The 22,735-nt window shown below is 43.2% G+C and overlaps 1 protein-coding gene across 3 annotated transcripts in view; it reads left to right on the top strand.

Annotated features, from left to right (window-relative positions):
- Window positions 1–22,735, top strand: part of LHPP (phospholysine phosphohistidine inorganic pyrophosphate phosphatase) — a 124,420-nt gene that overhangs the window by 67,069 nt on the left and 34,616 nt on the right. For 2 of the 3 annotated variants that reach the window (XM_033940482.1, XM_033940481.1), the window contains one exon: window positions 8,808–8,899. The exons of the other annotated variant lie outside the window; for it this stretch is intronic. In XM_033940482.1, coding sequence (XP_033796373.1) covers window positions 8,808–8,899 — 92 coding nt within the window. The remainder of the gene's footprint in view (window positions 1–8,807; window positions 8,900–22,735) is intronic. 3 annotated transcript variants of the gene reach the window in all.

Raw genomic sequence — 22,735 nt, forward strand, 5'->3', positions numbered from 1 at the left:
AAAAAAGAAATAAAAACCCTTCTATTCAAAAAACACATAAAACCGAACTAACACAATCAGAACTGTCCCAAGCATCACCTGCAACTACTCCATATGTACTTCTGATGTCATGACAATTCAGACATAATTTATATTATGTTATGTTTGGAATAATGGTTACATATATGAGGTTCAATAAAAGAAAATTTTCACTGCCTGTTTCTATTCTGACCATTTATTCTGTTTCATGGTCATTACAAAAAATATTTTTTTACATGGGGGGGGGGTCAAAAAATGATGGGCCCCGGGTGTCACATACCCTAGGTACGCCACTGAGAGTATGACGGCAGAAAAGGGCCGACAGCCCAACAAGTCTACCCACTCAAGAACCCTCCCTCCTCGAGAATCCATCTTTTAAGCATTCCTCTGGAGCGACCCCACCAGACGGTCCCTTGAAGTCGAGCTTGGTACTGGCCTCAACTACCTGACGTGGAAGACCATTCCATCGATCAATTACCCTTCGGTGAAGAAGTATTTCCTGGTGTCCCCATGAAATCTTCCCCCCCTGAGTTTTAGCGGGTGCCCTCTTGTCGCCGTGGGACCCGTAGGATAAAAGATTTCTTCCTCCACCTCAATGCGGCCCGTGACGTATTTGAATGTTTCTATCATGTCCCCCCTTTCTCTGCGCTCTTCGAGAGAATATAAACGCAGCCTGTTCAGACGTTCTTTGTATGGGAGATCCTTGAGTCCTGAAACCATCCTAGTGGCCATTCGCTGAATCGACTCCATTCTTTTCAAATCCTTTTGATAATGTGGCCTCCAAAACTGAACGCAGTACTCCAGGTGAGGTCTCACCATGGATCTGTATAACGGCAGTATAACTTCAGGCTTTCAGCTGATAAAGCTTCTTCTAATGCATCCCAGCATTTGTCTAGCCTTTGCTGATGCTTTCTCCACCTGATTGGCAACTTTCATATCATCCCGAATGATTACTCCCAAGTCCCGTTCTGCTGCAGTTTTTGTTAGGTTTTCACCATTCAGGGGGTACGTTCTGCATGGATTTCCGTTAACAAGGTGCATTACCTTACATATTTTGGCATTAAAATTCAGTTGCCAAGTACTGGACCATTGTTCTAGTAAAAGTAGGTCCTGTTCCATGGTGCCGGGCTGGTTGCGCCGTTAGATTCTGCCGCGCTGCCCACAACGTTGCATAGTTTAGCGTCATTAGCGAATAATGTAATTTTGCCTCAAAGTCCCTGAGGCAGATCCCTTACAAAGATATTGAATAGTACTGGGCCCAAGACCGAGCCCTGCGGTACTCCACTGGTCACTTCCGACGTGTTTGAGGGAGTACCGTTCACCATCACCCTTTGAAGTTGCTGTTAAGCCAGTCTTCTACCCATGCTGTTAGTGTTTCTCCAAGGCCCATCGCGTTCATCTTGTTCAATAACCTCCGGTGTGGGACACTATCAAAAGCCTTACTGAAGTCTAAATACACGATGTCCAGGGACTCTCCCTTATCCAGTTTTTTTGTCACCCAGTCAAAGAAGTTTATCAGATTGGATTTAAAAGACCTCCCCTTAGTAAAGCCATGTTGGTGGGGATCCCTTAGTCTTTCGTCATCCAGAAACGTGTCCAATCTGTTTTTGATCAACATTTCCATAAGTTTACATACTATTGATGTGAGACTCACTGGTCTGTAATTTTCGGCCTCTGACCTGCATCCATTTTATGGAGTGGAATAACGGCAGTTTTCCAGTCCAAGGGAACTTTTCCCTTGCTTAGGGAAAGATTAAAAAGCTCAGCTAACGGTTCTGCTAGGACATCTCTCAATTCCTGAAGTACTCTGGGGTGTAGATTATCTGGGCCCATAGCTTTGTTCACTTTTAGCTTTGATAGCTCGTGGTAGACATTGCCCGCGGTAAATGCAAAGTCCCGGAATGGGTCCTCCGAGCACCCCTTTGTCTGTAGCTGAGATCCGGATCCTGGTGCTTTGTGGGTGAAGACTGAGCAAAAGTAGTTATTGAGTAGTTCTGCTTTGTCTACGTCCGAGTCCACGAAGTTACCATCAGGTTTTTTAGGCGCACAATACCGCTTGAGTTCTTCTTCCTGTCGCTAACGTACTTGAAAAAGGATTTATCCCCTTTTTTAACCTGTCTTGCTATATTTTCCTCCATCCGGAGTTTGGCCTCCCTGACTGCCATCTTAACATTTCTAGATTTTGCCAGATAGGTTTCTTTAGCTTCCGGCCTTTGCGATTGCTTGTAAGTTATGAATGCTTTCTTCTTTTGCTTTACTAGTTCTGAGATCCATGCAAGATCTACACCCTAAATGGCGAGATCCTGACAAGAACTGTAGCAGAAAGAGACTTGGGAGTGATTGTCAGGGAAGACATGAAGTCGGCAAACCAAGTGGAGCAAGCTTCATCCAAAGCAAGGCAAATCATAGGTTGCATACGCAGGAGTTTCATCAGCCGTAAACCTGAAGTCATTATGCCACTATATAGATCCATGGTGAGACCGCACCTGGAGTACTGTGTGCAATTCTGGAGGCCGCATTACCGCAAGGATGTGCTGAGACTGGAGTCGGTCCAGAGAATGGCCACCAGGATGGTCTCGGGACTCAGGGAGCTCCCGTACGAGGAGCGGTTGGGGAATTTGCAGCTCTACTCACTCGAGGAGCGTCGAGAGAGGGGAGATATGATCGAGACATTCAAATATCTCACGGGCCGCATCAAGGTGGAAGAAAACATCTTCTTCAAGGGTCCCGCGGCAACAAGGGGGCATTCGTGGAAAATCAGGGGCGGGAAACTGCACAGTGACACTAGGAAGTTCTTCTTCACTGAAAGGGTGGTTGATCGCTGGAATAGTCTTCCACTTCGGGTTATTGAGGCCACCAGTGTGGCGGATTTTAAGGCCAGATGGGATAGACATGTGGGATCTATCCGCAAAGATAGATAGCGAGGATCACTGGAGTGGGCAGACTTGATGGGCCGTGGCCCTTATCTGCCGTCTATTTCTATGTTTCTATGTTTCTATGAGATCTCCACAGAGAACCACTGTGGTCTATTTTTTCTGCACCTTTTGCTTGCAGATTTTATGTAAATGTTGGTTGCTTCTTGCAGGGTGGATTTCAGAGCAGACCATAGTGCCTCCACACTGTCCGTCGTACTATGGTTTTGCAGCGCTTTTTAGACATAGTCCCCCATGCACTGAAAGTCAGTTCCTTTAAAATTTAGGACCTTAGTCAAGGTATTTGACCTAGTGGTTCCTTTCTTTAGGTGGAACCACACCGTATTGTGGTCGCTGGAGGCCAAAGCTTCTCCCACCAACACCTCTGTGACACTGTCCCCGTTGGTGAGCAGCAGGTCCAGGATCGCCTGATCCCTGGTGGGTTCAAACACCATCTGTTTGAGGTGTGCTCTTCGCATAGAGGTTAGTAGCCTTTTGCTGCCACTGGTTGTGGCAGAAAGTTTGTTCCAGTTCACATCAGGCATATTGAAATCTCCCAACAGCACCGTCTCACCTCGCAGTGTGATGGTCTCAATGTCTTCAATTAGTTCTTGATCTACATTGTCCTTTTGTCTTGCTGGTCTATACACAACACCAAGATACAGGCATTTGTTGTTGCCCCTGGCAAGGTTCACCCAGAGGGATTCTCCTGTATACTTTATGTCTGTGATTTTAGTAACTTTGATGTCCTCTCTAATGTAAAGATATGATTAAATGTGCTTGTCAGCAAATTTATGTGGGAAGGACGAGTCGAAAAATGAACATCTAACTTACAGAGCATAAATATAGGATTAATACAGGTAACATAGAAGCCCCCCTTGTACAACATTGGTAGGAGAAAAAACATAAAATTGTGGATATGAGACCGATGACGATCTTGGTGCTTGTATGCTTAAAGTTTGATTCATACAAGTGGCACTGCTAAGGTCTGTGAGACATAGTTCTTAAGACTTTTTTTGTTTTGGGTCTTAAGTATATAGCATTGCTGCAAGTATAAAGCCTGCTCTGACTTGTGATGCCTTATATGACATATTAAAAGTTTTCGTCAAGCTTGGCGCTTATTCAGTATCTGCCTAGAGGATGCTGTGGAAGTTGCCCTTTAAGGGACAGCTTCTATTCGGCCAGGATCTGGATGACCTCATGGCAAGTGTACAAGACTGCAACTGAGGTTATGGGTTCAAACCCATGCTGCTCCTTGTGACCCCGGGCAAGTCACTTAAACCCCCAGTTGCCCCAGGTACATTAGCTAGACCATTTTTTTGGCCCCAAAATATCGGTTTATATGGTATATTATTTAATTATTTAGGATTTGCAGTCATCATGCGCACATTGTAATGTAATGCCTTGCAGTCAGGCTTATTTATGCAATAATCCAGGTGAGGTCGCACTATGGAGTGATAGAGAGACATTATAACATTCTTAGTCTTGTTAACCATCCCTTTGTTAATAAATTCCTAGCATCTTGTTTGCTTCTTTGGTCGCTGCCGGACATTGGGCAGAAGGTTTCATCGTATTGTCTACGATGACACCCAGATACTTTTCTTGGGTGCTAACCCACAAGGTAGACCCTAGCATCCGGTAACTGTGATTTGGGTCATTCTTCATAATGTGCATCACTTTGCATTTCTCCATATTAAATTTCACCTGCCACTTGGAAGCCCAGTCTTCCAATTTCCTATGGTCTGCCTGCAATTTTTCACAATCTGCATGCAGTATGTAGGAGAGGAAAATGATCTTAGCCGTTTTAAAAGTAACTTAAAGAGTTTCCTTTTTAAAGATGCTTTTAATTTTTAAATTATGTTCAAATTTTATACTAGTTTCCCTTCAGGTGTCTACTTTTCCCTCCCTAATGTTCTTTCCATCTATGATTCTTTTCTGTACTTTAAAGCATTGAATTGTAGTTCTATCCCTCCTTACCTTGTGTATTGGTTAGTCTGTAAGTCTGTCGGTCTAACCCATTATTTTTACATTTTAAATGGTATGTCTAAATATATGTTTATATTTTTATTACTGTTGTAACTCGCTTAGTAACTCTAAATAAGTGACTCATCAAATTAAAATAAAACTTGAAACTTGATTTTAACAACTTTGAACAGTTTATGTCATTTGCAAATTTAATCACCTCACTCATCGTTCCAATTTCAAGATCATTTAAAAATAAGTTAAATAGCACCGGTCCCAGTACAAATCCCTGCGTCACTCCACTGTTTACTTTCCTCCATCTCATTTTCAATGGTCTCCAAGAGGATAGGTTTTTGGGATGTCCCTAATGAATATGCATGGGACAGATTTGCATAAACAGTATGCAAGTCAAGTTCATGCATATTTGTTTGGGATATCTTGAAAACGAGTACTAGAGTTATACACTTTGTGGTTTAGGCACTCTTTAGTGCAGTGTTCTTCAACCGCCGGTCCATGGACCAGTGCCGGTCTGCAGAAATTTTCTGCTGGTCCGCAGAGCCTGCACGTCCATCGGGCAGAAGACAGTGTTCTTCAGCCACCAGTCCACGGTGCAATCAACACAGTATCTTCAGGCCAGCTCCCTGAGTGCTGCACTGCACAAAGCCATGGGCAGAGGCTCCTACGTTTGTCCTGCGCCTGAACCAGAAGCCTTCTCTCTGACGTCGCAACATCAGAGGAAAGGCTTACAGATGAGGCACGGGACGCACGTGAGGAGCCACTGCCCACAGCTTTGTGCAACACAGCACTCAGGGAGCTGGTCTGAACACACCGCATTGATCGCACTGTGGACTGGCCCAAAGATAACACTGGGTGGCACAGCATAGAGGGAGAGAGACAACAACATTAGGAGGAATGCTTTTATTTTTTTATTTAGTGACTGATTTACATCTGCTATCTGACCAAGAAGAAATGCATTTGTTTCTTTTCCTCTGGGGTTGTACTGCTTGCAGAGTCTTGCATCTTGGGGTTTTTAAGGACACAGTCACCGAGGCGCAAAATCTATATATACCTTGTATCGGTAAGGGATCCAAGAGGAAAAAGAACAAGAACCGGCGTGGCTCACTGTAATGGTGAAAGAAGCGTTCAGAGACAAGAAGACTTTGTTTAAGGAATGGAAAAGGTCAAAAATGGATGAAAACTGGAAAAAGCACAAACAGCATCAAAGAACATAAGAATTGCTGCTGATGGGTCAGACCAGTGATCCATCGTGCCCAGCAATCCGCTCACGCAGCGGCCTTCTGGTCAAAGACCAGCACTCTAACTGAGACTAGCCCTACCTATGTACGTTCCAGTTCAGCAGGAACTTGTCTAACTTTGTCTTGAATCCCTGGAGTGTGTTTTCCCCTATGACAGACAGGTGCCATAAGGTGGTAAGAGGGCCATAAGTGGTAAGCTAAACTAAACCTTAAGTTTATATATCGCATCCTCTCCATGAATATAGAGCTCGGCACGGTTTACAAGAGCTTAATAAAGGAAAAGAATAGCACATTTGAGTTTCGTGGATTGAGTATAGGGGGGGGGGGGGAGGAGAGCGTTACGTTTTTGTGAAAAGACTGGTTTTCAGGTGCTTTCGGAATAGTTGGGGCCAAAAGAGACTATGAGGAAAAAATAGCCAAGGAGTTGAAAAACTTCAAGCTGTTCTTTCGAAGGAAGCGGATGACCATGGAATAAAGGGAGTGCTAAAGGAGGACAAAGCCATCGCTCACAAACCAAACACATTTTTTGCATCTGTGTGTACCGAAAAGGATATACACAACATAACAGAAGCCGACAGGCTATAAGCGGGAAACGAAGACGGGAAACTGACAGGGTTGATGGTCAGTTTAGAAGAAATATGCAAGCAAATTGATAGGCTTAAAAATGATAAATACCTGGGTCTGGATGGCATCCATCCAAGGGTAATCAAGGAACTGAAAGGGATTATAGCTGAACTGCTTCAACTAATAGCCAATATGTCGATCAAACTGGGAAGGATTCTGGAAGACTGGAAGGTGGCGAATGTTACGCCGATCTTCAAGAAAGGTTCGAGGGGTGATCCGAGAAACTACAGACTGGTAAGTCTGACCTCGGTACCGGGAAAGATGGTAGATGCACTGATAAAGATCCGCATCATTGAGCATCTTGATGGACACAATCTGATGAGGACCCAACCGGCACGGCTTCAGCAAAGGAAGATCTTGCTTGATGAACTTGCTGCACTTCTTTGAGGGAGTAAGCAGGCAGATAGACAAGGGTGACCCGGTTGACATTGTATAACTGGATTTTCAGAAGGCGTTCGACAAGGTTCCGCATGAATGACTACTTTGAAAAATTGCGAGCCATGGAATCGAGGGTGAAATACTCAAGTGGATTAAAAACTGGCTGGTGGATAGGAAACAGAGAGTGGGGGTAAATGGACAATACTCAGACTGGAAAAGCGTCACCAGTGGAGTGCCGCAGGGTTCAGTGCTTGGACCCGTGCTCTTCAATATATATATAAACAATCTGGAAATTGGTACGACGAGTGAGGTGATTAAATTTGCAGGCAATACTAAATTATTCAGAGCAGTGAAGACGCAGGAAGATCGCGAAGATCTGCAATGTGACATAAATATGCTTGAGAAATGGGCCGCGACATAGCAAATGAGGTTCAACGTAGATAAGTGTAAGGTGATGCATGTCGGTAACAAAAATCTTATACACGAATACAGGATGTCCGGGGCATTACTTGGAGAGACCCCCCAGGAAAGAGACTTGGGAGTGCTGGTCGACAGGTTGATGAAGCCATCCGCGCAATGGGCGGCGGCGAAAAGGGCGTGTAGGATACTAGGAATAATTAAGAAGGGGATCACGAATAGATCGGAGAAGGTTATCATGCCGCTGTACCCGGCCATGGTACGCCCTCACCTGGAATACTGCGGCCAGCACTGGTCACCATACATGAAGAAGGACACGGTACTACTCGAAAGAGTCCAGAGAAGAGCGACTAAAATGGTTAAGGGACTGGAGGAGTTGCCGTACAGCAAGATATTAGAGAAACTGGGTCTTTTCTCCCTTGAAAAGAGGAGACTGAGAGGGGACATGATTGAAACACTCAAGATACGGAAGGGAATAGACTTAGTAAATAAAGACAGGTTGTTCACCCTCTCCAAGGTAGGGAGAACTCGAGGGCGCACTCTGAAGTTGAAAGGGGATAGATCTGTACAAACATAAGGAAGTTCTTCTTCACCCAGAGAGTGGTGGAAAACTAGAATGCTCTTCTGGAGGCTGTTATAGGGGGAAACACCCTCCAGGGATTCAAGACAAAGTTAGACAAGTTCCTGCTGAATCTGAATGTGCCAGGTAGGGCTGGTCTCAGTTAGGACACTGGTCTTTGATTTAGGGGCCGCCGCGGGAGCGAACTGCTGGGTACGATGGACCACTGGTCTAACCCAGCAGCGGCAATTCTTAGTTTTTGGTCCTGCATTTGCATGGAGTTATCTGTTTTCTGATAGGAATGAATGTTGAAAAGCAGACAGTGTGCTTTGAGTATTTTAATTTTGTTGTTAATACGATTATATTGTGTATGTGTATATATGAAAAATGAATGGAAAAAATGGTGTTACAATTAGTACTATTATGGGGGCGGGGTCTGGGGCCGAGATTGGGTGGAGATGGGCACAACTTAGCCCAATGTTCTTCAACTGCCGGTCCATAGTGTGACACATGAGGTTTTAGGAGTTTTGAATATGATACATAAGCTGATATGCAGTCCTCACTTTCGCAAGCTTTGCCAATGCTGGATTCTCTATAGATAAGATTTATTTATCTGTTAGGGGCTTTTGCAGCCAGAAGAATAGGAGGAACTTCAGCAATTATTCATCATATATTTCTCAGGCACTGATGATTGGAGATGATATCGTGAATGATGTAGGAGGTGCCCAGCAGTGTGGTATTGGAGCGCTGCTAGTTCGGACAGGGAAGTTCCGGTGAGTGCTTCATGTGGTTAAGGTCTTGCCTAAGATTAACCAGCTGAGGTGACTGTTGAATCCTGTATATTTTCTGTATAGATGCTCTATAATGCAATGCTATAAACAGCTTATTTTGTGTAACAGAATGTTTCTACATGGCTGCTGAAACCTCATCAGTGGCTATGATGCATTCAACTTCTTGAACCCACTGTATCACTACTGCCTTTCTATAGCCCGGGTTGGTAATGTTGCTCTTTGTGCAGGAGTTTCCTGTCTACTTCCTGGAGATTGCTTACTGTTGTAAGAGACTCTCATAGAAAACTGCAAGCTGAAAAAGTGCACACTTGTGGGTTTTCCCCACTTGCAAATTCATACATATCCGTATGGGGAACTTGGTGGGAAAAGACATAATAAACATATGATAGAGTGTAATGCATTAGCGTAATCCAAGTGAGAAATGATCAAAGCTTGCACTAAAATAGCAGATTGGCTCTTATAAAAATAAGGATGAATTGTCTTCAGTTGTTTTAACTGAAAAAAGAAAGAGAACAGAAGATAAAGCTCTTTAAATGCAAGAATGAAATATTGGGACACACACAGTACACACTGTAAAGTCTGTACCCTGAGACACGCAAAAATAAGTATCACCTATTTGTACCCCCATGGGAGTGGCTGCAGAATTTTGCTTATACCTGGGGCAGTGAAGCAAAACTCTTCTTCCTGGGGACTGGAACTACAGGCTGCAGTTGCATGCAGTGCTGGTACTGGTGTGTTCCAATGATGTTTATCAGGTGTGATGAATCAGAAAAAAAATCTCTAACCTCAGCCTGCAACCTGGATGTTGTGACTAACGTGACCACCAGAATGTCTTTGGTTGGTATTCTGGGTTGACCTGACCAGGAGTATTTGTCCTGATTGCCAACAGGGACATGAGCATGCAAATGGCTCTCTTTAGAACAAGCATAATTCCATTTGGTTTTAATTGTAGCAAAGGTCTCTGTATTGTGAAGCATCAGGCATTGCAGGTTTGATGCCATGTATTCATAATATCATAGACCAGTGAATCTCAACCAGTGTGTCAGCAAGAAATCGCAACTATTTCACCAAACAGCAAGTCTGTGTCTTTTGCCAAAATACCTGTACTTGCAAACTGGGGAGACTAGAGATCCAGAGGTAGATGCACAAAGGTCCCGGTACTGCCTGGAAACTACTGGGTGACAGAGCGATTCGAACTTACTGGGTGATGCTCAACACACGAGAGCATGCAAATTATATGCACGCTGTTTCTGTTGAGCATTGGCAGTAAAAGGGGGAGGATCGCTTAGCTCAGTGGGCTGATGTGATCGCCGGAGCTCTGAAGAGGACAAAAACTAAAATAAAACTTCCAATTAAAGCTGAAGTCTTTCCTATGGGTAGTTCAGAAGTCTTTTTTTTTTTTGTCACTGCAATTTTGGACGCAGCTGATGTGTTTTGTGTGCATGTTGTCCAGTGCCTGTGGCCACTTAAATTCAAGGATGCAGCTGAAAGGCATGGGACACACACACATAAACAGCTCCTAAATTGAAGCAAAAATGCTTCTTTCTTAGCTACCGACAGCTCCAGACCTACCAGAAAATGTTGACCGCTGAAAGGTAGCCATTCCTTGCTGTGCATTATACAGCATGCTCATTTTAATAATGAGCTCCTTGTAATGCAAGCTAGCCTGGCTGCAACTAGTCTTATGTGCACGGTAAACTTTTGAGCATCTGCCCCTTAATACTACCAATTAATATTTCTAATACACTATTAAACATGTGCAACGCTGTATATCAAAACACAGAAGAGACAGACTCTGCTCAAAAGAGCTTATAATCTAGTCAAGATAGACAAACGACAAGAAGGTGCATCTATACACAGTGCTCAGGTGGGAGAATCACAGAGGGAATGATAATACAGATATTGACATTTAGCAGATGGGTTGGAGTTTGGAATTGAAAGCAACTTCAAAGAGTCTGGATTTGACTATTGCCAGAGATGGAGCTTGATGTACCGAGTCAAGCAGTTTGTTCTATGCATACGGTGCAGCAAAGTAGACGGCACAGAGTTTGGAGTAGGCTGTAGAGGAGAAGGGTACAAATAAGAGAGACTTGCCCAATGAGCAGAATGCCCGGGAGAGATGTGGAGAGAAATGAAAGAGGAGATATACTGAGGTGCTGCGGAGCAAATACACTTATAGGTCAGTAAGAGGAGTTTGAACTGTATGCGGAAATGGATAGGAAGCCAATGAAGTAACTTGAGGAGATGGGTAATGTGGACATAGTGACATAAGAACATAAGAATAGCTTTACTGGGTCAGACCAATGGTCCATCAAGCCCAGTATCCCGTTCACACAATGGTCACTAGTACCTGGCCAAAACCCAAGGAGTAGCAATATTCCATGCTACCGATCCAAGGCTTCCCTCATGTCTTTCTCAATAACAGACTATGGACTTTTCCTCCAGGAAATTGTCCAAATGTTTCTTAAAACCAGATACGCTATCCGCTCTTACCACAACTTCGGGCAATGCGTTCCAGAGGTTAACTATTCTCTGAGTGGAAAAAAAAATGTCCTCCTCTTCATTTTATAGTAAATAATTTTTTATTGGAACAGACAAAAACACAAGTACCAAGATTCAGCCCAACAAGCAGTGCTCCAAAGAAAACAATGCTCCAAACCAATCAATAAATCCCCCCCTCCTCCCCCCCCCACAGACTGGAGTCCCCAAAAATACAAAATGGAAAAGAACAACACAGGTAAATAGCTATAGACACAGTCAGCAGTTCAAAACTCTACTGCGTGCAGCAGGAGTCAAGGTGTTCCAAAAACTTTCCCAGGTAGCCGTAAATCGCTCCCCCCGTACTGTAGAAAGATCAGGCACCTCATTGCGCTCCCAAGTCAGCAACAAAATCATTTGAGAGCTCCACAGACAGATTATAGGGGCATCAGTGTCCAGCCATTTTAGGAATATACATTTCAGGGCACATAAAATAGACCACCGCAGAAAGGCCTTCAGGCCACGGATGGCAAGAGGGAGAAATACAAACAGAAGGAGAGGCTGAGGTCGTATAGTCACATTCCAAAGAGTCCCTATAAAAGTAAAAGGTTGTGTCCAAAAGGCTTGAACATCAGGGCAAGACCACAGCATATGTCCCAGAGCAGCAATCAAGTGACCATATTTATCACACATAGTTGAGGACCGAAATTTAGCACAAAAGGCTCTATAAGGTGATACATAAAGTCGAAATAACAACTTAAATTGCATTTCCCAAAAGTATATATATTTTCTTAAGGCCGGCAACCGGGCCACTGCGCCAGATAGGGTGTCTTCTGGAATCACTATATTCAAATCCAGAGACCACACCTCCTGGAGGTGAACATAGTCCGGCAAAGGGGTTGCATCCTTCAGATGTCTAAGATGAAACTTAAGTGGGACTTTCATCTGAGAGCCAAAAGTGTAATTCCTGTCGAGCAGATTGTAAGTTGTTCTTGTTCAAAGTATTTACATAATGCGCAGTCTGCATATATGCAAATCTGTCTACGGCCGTTAGACCATGAGACTGGCATAGTGTGTGAAAGGGCTGCATGGAACCATCATCCTGCACCAGATGAAATAAAAGGGACAACCCCCTTGCCGCCCACTGTCGGAACCTGGAACTTCCCATACCTGGAGTAAAATTTCTATTGCCACACAAAGGTAAAAGGGGGGACTCACATGCACTAATACCATGAAACTTACACACCCATTTCCACACCTTTTGCAAAGGGAGTCCAAAAATCTTAAGTCACAGATCTGAAGAAGAAGTAGAAGGAACAGAATGAAAGTAAGCACTGAAGTACTCCTACTGAAACGCACTAATTCTAAGGAGGTATTAGAAAAAACAGACGTACCCCGGAAATAATCATTGATATGGCGCATACCGCAACCAATAGTGAGGTGTCGGAGGTTGAGTAAACCCAATCTCCCTTTATAAGAAGGGCGTGCCACCTGGGAGTAAGGTAAGCGAGCTTGACGACCCCTCCACAAAAATCGCCGAACTAGGCGGTAGTTTCATCCCAACCCAACAAATAGAGGGGGAGAACCTGAAAGGTATAAAGCCAAGTGGGGATTACAATCATGTTAAGAAGCGCCACCCACCCCAAAAGGGAAAGAGGGTAATCCTGCCACAGTCGCAATTTCCTCCTCTTCATTTTAAAATTGTAAAAGTATTTCCCTGTAACTTCATTGAGTGTCCCATAGTCTTTGTAATTTTTGATGCAGTGAAAAATCGATCCACTTGTACCCGTTCCACCCTACTCAGGATTTTGTAGACTTCTGTCATATCTCCCCTTAGCCATCTCTTTTCCAAGCTGAAGAGCCCTAACCGTTTTAGTCTTTCCTCATACGAGAGGAGTTCCAAACCCTTTATCATCTTGATCGTTCTTCTTTGAACCTTTTCTAGTGCCACTATATCTTTCTTGAGATAAGGTGACCAGAACTGAACGCAATACTCCAAGCGAGGTCACACCATGGAGCGATATAGAGGTATTATAGTAACATAGTAAATGATGGCAGATAAAGATCTGAACAGTCCATCCAGTCTGCCCATTAGGTATACCCATTAAAAATACATGATTAAATTAACTTGTCTCTTCTTTGATATTTTTAGGTCATAGACTGTAAAGTCCCCTAGTATTGTCCTAGGTTCCAAATGCTGAGGTTGCCATCCAAGCTCACTCCAGCCTATCCAACCATCCTGTTTGCAGGATATCTAACATAAAGTCTGGACAGTAACATTGTCATGTTCCAAGTTAGTGGAGTTCCCATTGATGCCTTCCCAAGCCCAGTCCTACAACAAATCATCACATATGGGACACAGACCGTGGAAGTCTGTCCAGTACCGGCCTTGGCTCTTTAATTTGCATTCTTCATTTTCTAATTAGAGATCCTCTATGTTTATCCCACACTATTTTGAATTCCATCACCATTTTCCTCACCACCACTTCCCTCGGAAGAGCATTCTAGGCACCTACCACCCTCTCCGTGAAAAAGAATTTCCTAACATTGCTCCCGAGTCTTCCTCCTTTCAACCTCAAATTATGCCCTCTAGTTTTACATTTTCTCTTCTATAGAAAAGATTTGGTTCTATATTAATACCTTTCACATTTTTAAACGTTTGTATCATATCTCCCCTGTCCCTCCTCCAGAGTATACATATTTAGGCCTTCCAGTCTCTTCTCATAATTCTTTTGGTTCAAACCCCTTACCATTTTCGTAGTCTTCCTCTGGACCGCTTCAAGTCTTTTTATGTCCTTCACCAGATACGACCTCCAAAACTGAACAAAATACTCGAAGTGCAGCCTCACCAATGACCTATACATTCTTAGTCTTGTTAACCATCTCTTTTTTAATAATTCCTAGCATCTTGTTTGCTTTTTTGGCCGCAAACACCCAAGTCCTTTTCTTGGGCGCTAACCCCGAAGGTGGACCCTAGCATTCGGGATGCATCAGGGATTCCAGAAAAGGTTAGATAAGTTCCTGCTGGACCAGAATATATGCAGGTAAGGCTAGAATCAATTAGGGTACTGGTCTTTGACCTAAGGGCCACTGCATGAGCGGACTGCTGGGCACGATGGACCACTGGTCTGATCCAGCAGCGGCAAATCTTATGTTCTAACTGATTTGGGTTATTCTTCCCAATGTGCATCACTTTGCATTTGTCCATATTAAATTTCATCTGCCACTTGGATGCCCAGTCTTCCAATTTCCTAAGGTCTGCCTGCAATTTTTCACAATCTGCATGAGTTTTAACAACTTACAGTTTATTGTCATTGCAAATTTAATCACCTCACTCATCGTTCCAATTTCCAGATCATTTATAAATAAGTTAAATAGCACTGGTCCCAGTACAGACCCCTGCGGCACTCCACTGTTTACTTTCCTCCATTGAGAAAAATGACCATTTAACCCTACCTTCTGTTTTCTGTTCTATAACCAGTTCCTAATTTATTATTTATTTATTTATTTAGATTTTTATCCCGTCCTCCCAGTAGCTCAGAACGGTCTACAAGCAAACATTCACAGTGGAGTACATTTGGGCAATACAAAGACTATACAGTAGTTTAAATACAAGGACTACACAATAATTTAAGTGCAGGTTAAAAATGGGACTGTACAGCAATTTAAATAGACGTTTCGAATGGAGAAGCGAGGGTAGAGGGGAGGGGGACTTAAGGGGGGTAAGGCGTAGCATGTGGTTGAATTTTAGTTGAAGAGGAGGGTCTTTACCGCTTTGCCACCTATCCCATGACTTTACTTTTCTCAGGAGCCTTTCATGAGGAACTTTGTCAAAAGCTTTCTGAAAATCTAGATTCACTATATCAATCGGCTCACCTTTATCCACATGTTTATTCACACCTTCAAAGAAGTCAAGCAAATTGGTGAGGCAAGATCTCCCTCGGCTGAACCCATGCTGACTCCATCTCTTTAAATCATGTTTGTCTATGTGTTCCACAATTATTTTTATAATTGTTTCCACCATTTTGCCCAGTTGCCTGGTTAAAAGACAGAAAACAGAGAGTAGGTTTAAATGATCAATATTCTCAATTGAGAAGGTAAATAGTGGGGGTTTCCCAGGGGTCTGTGTTAGGACCGCTGCTTTTTAACATATTTATCAATGATCTAGAGATGGGAATAACTAATGAGATAATTAAATTTGCTGATGACACCAAGTAATTCAAATTTGTTAAATTGCAAGAGGATTATGAAAAATTGCAAAAGGACCTTGAGAGATTAAGAGACTTGAGTGTCAAAATGGCAGATGATGTTTAATGTAAGCAAGTGCAAAGAAATGCATGTGGGAAAGAGGAACCTGAACTATACGTGCAATTTTTCACAATCCTCTTGCGATTTAACAACTTTGAACAACTTTGTGTCATCAGCAAATTCACCCTCCCCCCAGCTTTATGAAGCCACTTTAGGGTTTTTAATCGCAGCCTGCAACTCTGATGTGGCTTCATAAAAGGGGGGGGGAGGGGGGTTAATTATCTCACAAATTATTCCCATCTCTAGATCACTGATAAATATGTTAACAAACAGCAGGAATGGTGTGGACTGCACCAGGCGCCATCTTGGTTGGGCTGCTGGCATTTGCCTCCCCCCACGCCATGCTCGTACCTTCCCTTCTACCCTCTTTGTACTTATTTAAATCTTCACCAGCATGAGCAAATTCTCTGGCCTGCTGCTTGCGCCAGCCTGGCTCCCCTCTGAAATCACTTCTGGGTCATGGGGCCAGGAAGTGACATCAGAGGGAAAGCCAACGCCAGTGCAAGTAGCAGGCCAGAAAAGCTGCTCACGCTGACGAAGATTAAAAAAGATATGGGGTAAGGGAAGACATGTGGTGTAGGGGCAGAGAAGAGGGCACAGGGGGCACTCTTACTGCGCCACCGCTATCTCCATCCTTCCACCTTTCTGGCTCCCTGTATGGTTTCTGCTTTCCAGATTCTTTCTCCTTCTGTTGACAACTTAGCCTGTTCATTTCCTTCCAGACCTTCCTTGCTAAGCAAAAGAATCACTAGAAAGCACTGAATATGTTGTACCATTAATGGCCTTGTTGACATTGGAATAACAGGAATAAGGTTATCAGATTTTCTGTTTGGAAAATCCAGACCCCATGTCCGCTGAGTTCCACCCATTCCCACCCCCTGCTGCCTGTTCTCGTCAGGCAGGAGGGCATTGGCCAATGCGACATCATCGCATGGCATGCACGCATGCCCTCCTGCCCAGACAAAGTGTCGGGTTTTGAAAAGCCGTCCAGACCCACGGACATGTCCTCAAGAGGAGGGCATGTCTGGGGAAATCCAGACATCTGGTAACCCTAAACAGAAACACTTTGATTATTAGGCAGGGAAATGGACTAGAATTCCCCTTAAAAATAATTTGCACATGAAATGGCTCTGGAATGTGTTTGGTCAGAAAAGTTTATGGCACGTATAAGATCCAATCATTGGTTAATATGATCTTCAGAGGAATTGTCATTTCTTTGTCATCTTTGTATAACTTCTTTAAAATCATTCAGCATTGAAATAACCACAAGCTCTGCTACCCCTCTTTGGCATGTCTGCCCTGTCAGGCTTTGAGGTTATTAAGTTATGCAGAGAAGGTATACTTTTGGACAGTAGTATTACAGTATTTACATTTGCCAAACTCTTAGAATACTCATTCACAGGTGAAAATAAATTCTCCCCTCTTCTCTTATCTGTAGTGCCAGCTACCCTAGAAAAACTCTCAACCTCTGTATCAGGAATACTACTACTACTGTTAACTATGAGTCACGAAGGAGACAACACATAAAAAAACAACGATCACTAAAAAAACTAACTTACTCCCACATCTGTCCAATCGATCCGACCAACTACCAAAACCTACATGGCTCCTACTTAAATATAAGATCCATGAGGAACAAGTCCATACTAATTAAGGACTGGCTGAAAGAAACCAACCCTGACTTCGCCCTATTTACAGAAACATGGCTATTATCCGACAACGATATTATTATCCAAGACTGCCTTCCCCCAGGCTTCAAAATTTTATCGCTAGCTAGGACCTGGGGTAGGGGGGGAGGCCTAGCCATAATTTTTAAAGACAACCTACACTGCTCTATTCTAAACTCAAAATCCACTCCCAACCTCGAAATTCTTTCAGTCTCACTATCATCCAAATCCCTAACAGCTGCTTTAACAACAACTCTGTTTTATGTTCCACCAAAAAAATGGAACCTTGCCAAGGATGACTTCTTCGAATTCTTACTAACTAACTCTCTATCTTGCCCTTACAACCTACTATGTGGAGATATTAATATCCACCTTGAAAAAATAGACCAACCTGAAACCACAGAACTCTGGTCACTCATCTCTTCACTAGGGTACCTCAAACCCCCCCCAGTTAAAACCCATCAAAAAGGCCATCAGCTAGATCTTGTTTCTTTCTCTTCTCGAGAGCTACCTCACCCCAAAATAATCTGGAAACAAGAACACTGGACCGACTCACTATGGTCGGATCATAGCCTCTGCAATTTTGAACTTGATTGCCAACTAAAAACTATGAGTCCAACAAATTATATCCCAAACACAAGAAATAAAAAATTCCATACCAGCAGAGGTAAGATAAATCCTGTAGAATTCTGGTCTCACTATGAGATCATATCAGAACAAAACAAACAAACCGATCAATTCATGAACTCCTGGATTACTGATAGCACCAATATCCTAAATAAAATGGCCCCCATCAAAACCCGCAGAAAGAGAGTTAAAAACCTAGAGGGCTGGTTTGACACAGAACTGCTAATGCTAAAGAGAGACCTAAGAAAATCGGAAAGGCTTTGGCTAAAATCAGGAACGCAAGAGCACAGAACCGCCTGGAGATTAAAAGTAAAAACCTACAAAAATCGATCCAAAGAAAAACGCAAAAACTTCTATGCCCTCAAAATTGGCGACATCTCAACCAACAGCAACAAGCTTTTTAAGCTGGTAAATGATCTATACAATATAGAAACATTTATCAACACACCCGAAGAGCCCACTCTAACAGCAAACAGCTTGGCGGATTTCTTCACCTCCAAAATACAAAAACTAAGATCCTCTCTTACCGACCCAACCAAGCCCCACTGGTGTTACCCCATTCTACTAGACTCAGGCGATTCCAGAGCTGACCTGTACTGGAACACATTCTCACCCATAGACTGGCAAACTTTTAATAAACACTACAATAAGTATGCCAACTCCTACTGCAGACTGGACACCTGCCCCCCTAATGTCATGAAATCGGCCCCAGTCCATTTTAAGGCCAAAATGCTGACTTGGATCAACTCTCTACTATCCTCGGGGAAGTTCCCAGTAGAACAAGGGCACATTACGATTACACCAATTAAGAAAAATACTAAAGAGCCTTCTAACATGGCTTCCAACTTTAGACCTATCGCCAATATCCCCCTGGTTACCAAAATAGCAGAAGGGATAGTAAACACCGAACTCACCACATACTTAGAAAAACACAATATCTTGCACGACAATCAATCCGGCTTCCGGTCAGGTCACAGTACCGAAACAATTTTAGCTTCCCTGCTCGACTACCTTCATCAACTATTCAGCCAAGGCTCTTGTGCTCTAATATTGCAACTCGATCTAAGTAGCGCATTTGACTTGGTTGACCACGACACTCTACTAGACTGTCTGACTTCTATTGGAATCTCAGGTCATGTTCTCAATTGGTTCCATGGATTCCTGACAACAAGAACCTACAAGGTGTTCAAGGACGATACTACCTCCTACAGCTGGGACAACCCTTGTGGAGTCCCACAAGGCTCCCCCCTGTCCCCCACCCTATTTAACATCTACCTTGTCTCCCTAGGAAATCTCCTACAAAGCTTAAAGCTCAAATTTTTCATCTACGCTGACGACATCACAATAATCATTCCGCTCTCTTACTTTACCTCAGAGTTTCTAAACTCGCTATCCTTCACCCTAAATCAGATCGAACTTTGGATGTCAGCATTTAGACTAAAGCTAAACCCAGAAAAAACTAAACTCCTCTTAGTATCCCCAAACGACAAAATTAAGGAAACTACGATAACCATCAATGGACTTGACTACTGTATTGAACAATCATTAAAAATATTAGGAGTCACTTTAGACAAGCATCTCACTCTGGAGAAACACACTGACCTAGTGTTTAAAAAAAGCATCTCGGTACTCTGGAAACTCCGCACCATTAAAAAATACTTTGATGACACCTCCTTTCGTCTGCTGGTCCAATCTTCCATTCTTGGTGTCCTAGACTACTGTAACATCATTTATCTAGGCGCCTTCAAGAAAATCACCAGGAAACTGAGACTGGTCCAAAATACTGCCATCCGCCTTATCTTTGGCCTGAAGAAATGGGAACACATATCCCCTTTCTACAACAAGTTGCACTGGCTGCCATTCGAATCCAGAGTTCTATTTAAGTTTTCTTGCATCTGCTACAAAACCGTATCTGGTATGTCACCAGCCTATCTTTACCCCCACTTCAACCTGAACTATAATAAGAAGAGCTCCCGCAGATCAACTTTGTTCGCTTTTCCCTCACTGAAATCGTGCCATCAGATTCTTCGAACGAACCTTCTCTTTTCAAGCGGCCAAACTAAATTCATGGCTCGCCCAAATCATACTTGACTGCTCTTCATACCCCCCCTTCAGAAAAAAGCTCAAAACTCTACTTTTTAACGGACCAAATCCCTAACGCTCCCCTCTTCCGCCATAACGTTTCCCCTTCTCCACCTCAGAAAACAGATCAAACCCTTCTTTGCAACAGACCTATCCCTTAACGCCCCCTTCCCCCATCTCCCCCCCCCCCCCTCTCCTCTTCCTCTTTTTCCGCCCCCCCCCTTTTTTTCCCAGCTAATATGCTTGGTTCCCCCCCTCTCTTAAACTTAATTGTATCCTACTACAGCACACTCTGTATGTACCCGTATTTGGCCCTTCCCTCACCTAAATTGTTATTGTAAACGAGTTTGACCCTACGATTGCTTTGTTATGTTTCCTCTTTTTCTAATCGCACTGTATGTAATTCATCTATCTGTTGTGAACCGCCTTGAACTCCCTGGGTATGGCGGTATACAAAATAAAATATTATTATTATTATTATTATCTCTGCTCGAATGAATTCAAAGTCTAATCAATCAAGACAGGCAAACTGGAAACCAGGGCATGAGTTACAGTTAGCGGGAGATGGTCCCGCTGGCTAAGGTGATGAGCACAGGATAGTGGGGAGTAAGTTTATGAACTAAAGGCAATCTCAAAAAAGGTGTGTTTTCATATACTGTCACATGCAGAGAGATTGGGGGTACTATTAAAGCTTTCTGCCTCTGATACAATCTCAGTATCCATGTCGGAGGTCATCAACAAAGGAGAGAGGGTTTCCCTTTAAAGTATGTCCCATCTCTTCACAATTCAATTCATTCTGCCTTGCCTGCAGACATTTGACAGGGTGCTTAAAGGACCCTAGATTTACATAAAAGTGTATGAACTCATTCACCTGCTCTTTGAGCCTGTCAGGCATTTTTTTCTTTGATTGTAAGGTACAATGAACACAATTCCCTGGCCTGAAGATATAGAGTCTTTCCCCTTACTGGAACAGAAATTCCAATTCGTATTTGGATGTGGCCATGATTTATGGGCATAACTTGGTAATAGAGATAAGAACTGCAGCTGGCTAGTGTAAGTAACACTTTCAGTAAATCCAGACACCGTTGCTAGGAGGCTGTACCTCAAGGCACTAAGTAGAGAATTTCTGATAAATTCTGGTTAGCCCCTCCAAGTCTCTTTGGACAAGCACTAATTTATCTTGTGCAAGTTACAGCACACTACTACAGATCAAGCAACTTGGTGACAATGCTACATATGTTTTGTTTGGCTGTTTTGCTTGGCTCTTTGGTATCATGTAAACCAATGTTCTTTAACCTTTTTACACCTATGGACCGGCGGAAATAAAATAATTATTTCATGGACCGGCAAACTACTAAGGCTGAAATTTTAAAACCCATCTCCACCCTGTCCCCGCGAGCTCAGTCCCCACAAACCATTTGATCCCATCCGCACAAGCCTCAAATAGTTATGATTTTATATTGAACGTATTTTATTAAAGTATAAAAAGAAACAATATTTTGTACAATTGTCATTTTATAAATACAAATAATACAGGGCAAGGATCAACAAAACCCCTGTCTCCCCTCCCCTTCACATATATCCCCTCTATTATCAAGAGTGCACGGTGCTGAACTTCCGAAAAGGGAATTACAAAGGAATGAGACTCATGGTGGTGACGAAGATTAAGACAAGCATAAGCACTGTAAAGATGCAAGAACAAGCATGGTCCCTTTTTAAGGACATAGTCACCGAGGCACAAAATCTATATATACTGTGTATCGACAAGGGATCCAAGAGAAAAAGAACAAGGAACCGGCGTGGCTTACTGTAGCGGTGAAGGAAGCGATCAGAGACAAGAAGACTTTGTTTAAAGAATGGAAAAGGTCGAAAACTGGAAAAAGCACAAACAGCATCAAAGCAGGTGCCATAAGGCGGTAAGAGGGGCCAAAAGAGATTATGAGGAAAATATAGCCAAGGAGGCGAAAAACTTCAAGCCATTTTTTCGATATATTAAGGGAAAACGACCTGCGAAGGAAGCGATGGGGCCGTTGGATGACCATGGAATAAAGGGAGTCCTAAAGGAGGACAAAGCCATCGACGACAAATTGAACACATTTTTTACATCTGTATTTCCGAAGAGGATATACACAACATACTGGAAGCCAACAGGCTATACACGGGAAACGAAGACGGGAAACTGACAGGGTTGACAGTTAGTCTAGAAGAGGTATGCTGGCAGATTGATAGGCTTAAAAATGATAAACCTCCAGGACCGGATGGCATCAAGGAGGGTAATCAAGGAACTGAAAGGGGTTATAGCTGAACTGCTTCAACTAATAACCAATCTGTCGATCAAATCAGGAAGGATTACGGAAGACTGGAAAGTGGCGAATGTTACATCGATCTTCAAGAAAGGTTCGAGGAAAGATCCAGGAAACTACAGGCCGGCGAGTCTAACCTCGGTACCGGGAAAGATGGTAGAGGTGCTGATAAAGGACCACATCATTGACCACCTTGACGGACACAATCTGACGAGGACCAGCCAACACGGCTTCAGCAAAGGAAGATCTTACTTGACAAACTTGCTGCAATTCTTCGAGGGTGTTAATAGGCAGATAGACAAAGGTGACCCAGTCGACATTGTATATCTGGATTTTCAGAAGGTGTTTGACAA

The sequence above is a fragment of the Geotrypetes seraphini genome, chromosome 4, assembly GCF_902459505.1.
Source record: "Geotrypetes seraphini chromosome 4, aGeoSer1.1, whole genome shotgun sequence".
NCBI lineage: Eukaryota > Metazoa > Chordata > Amphibia > Gymnophiona > Dermophiidae > Geotrypetes > Geotrypetes seraphini.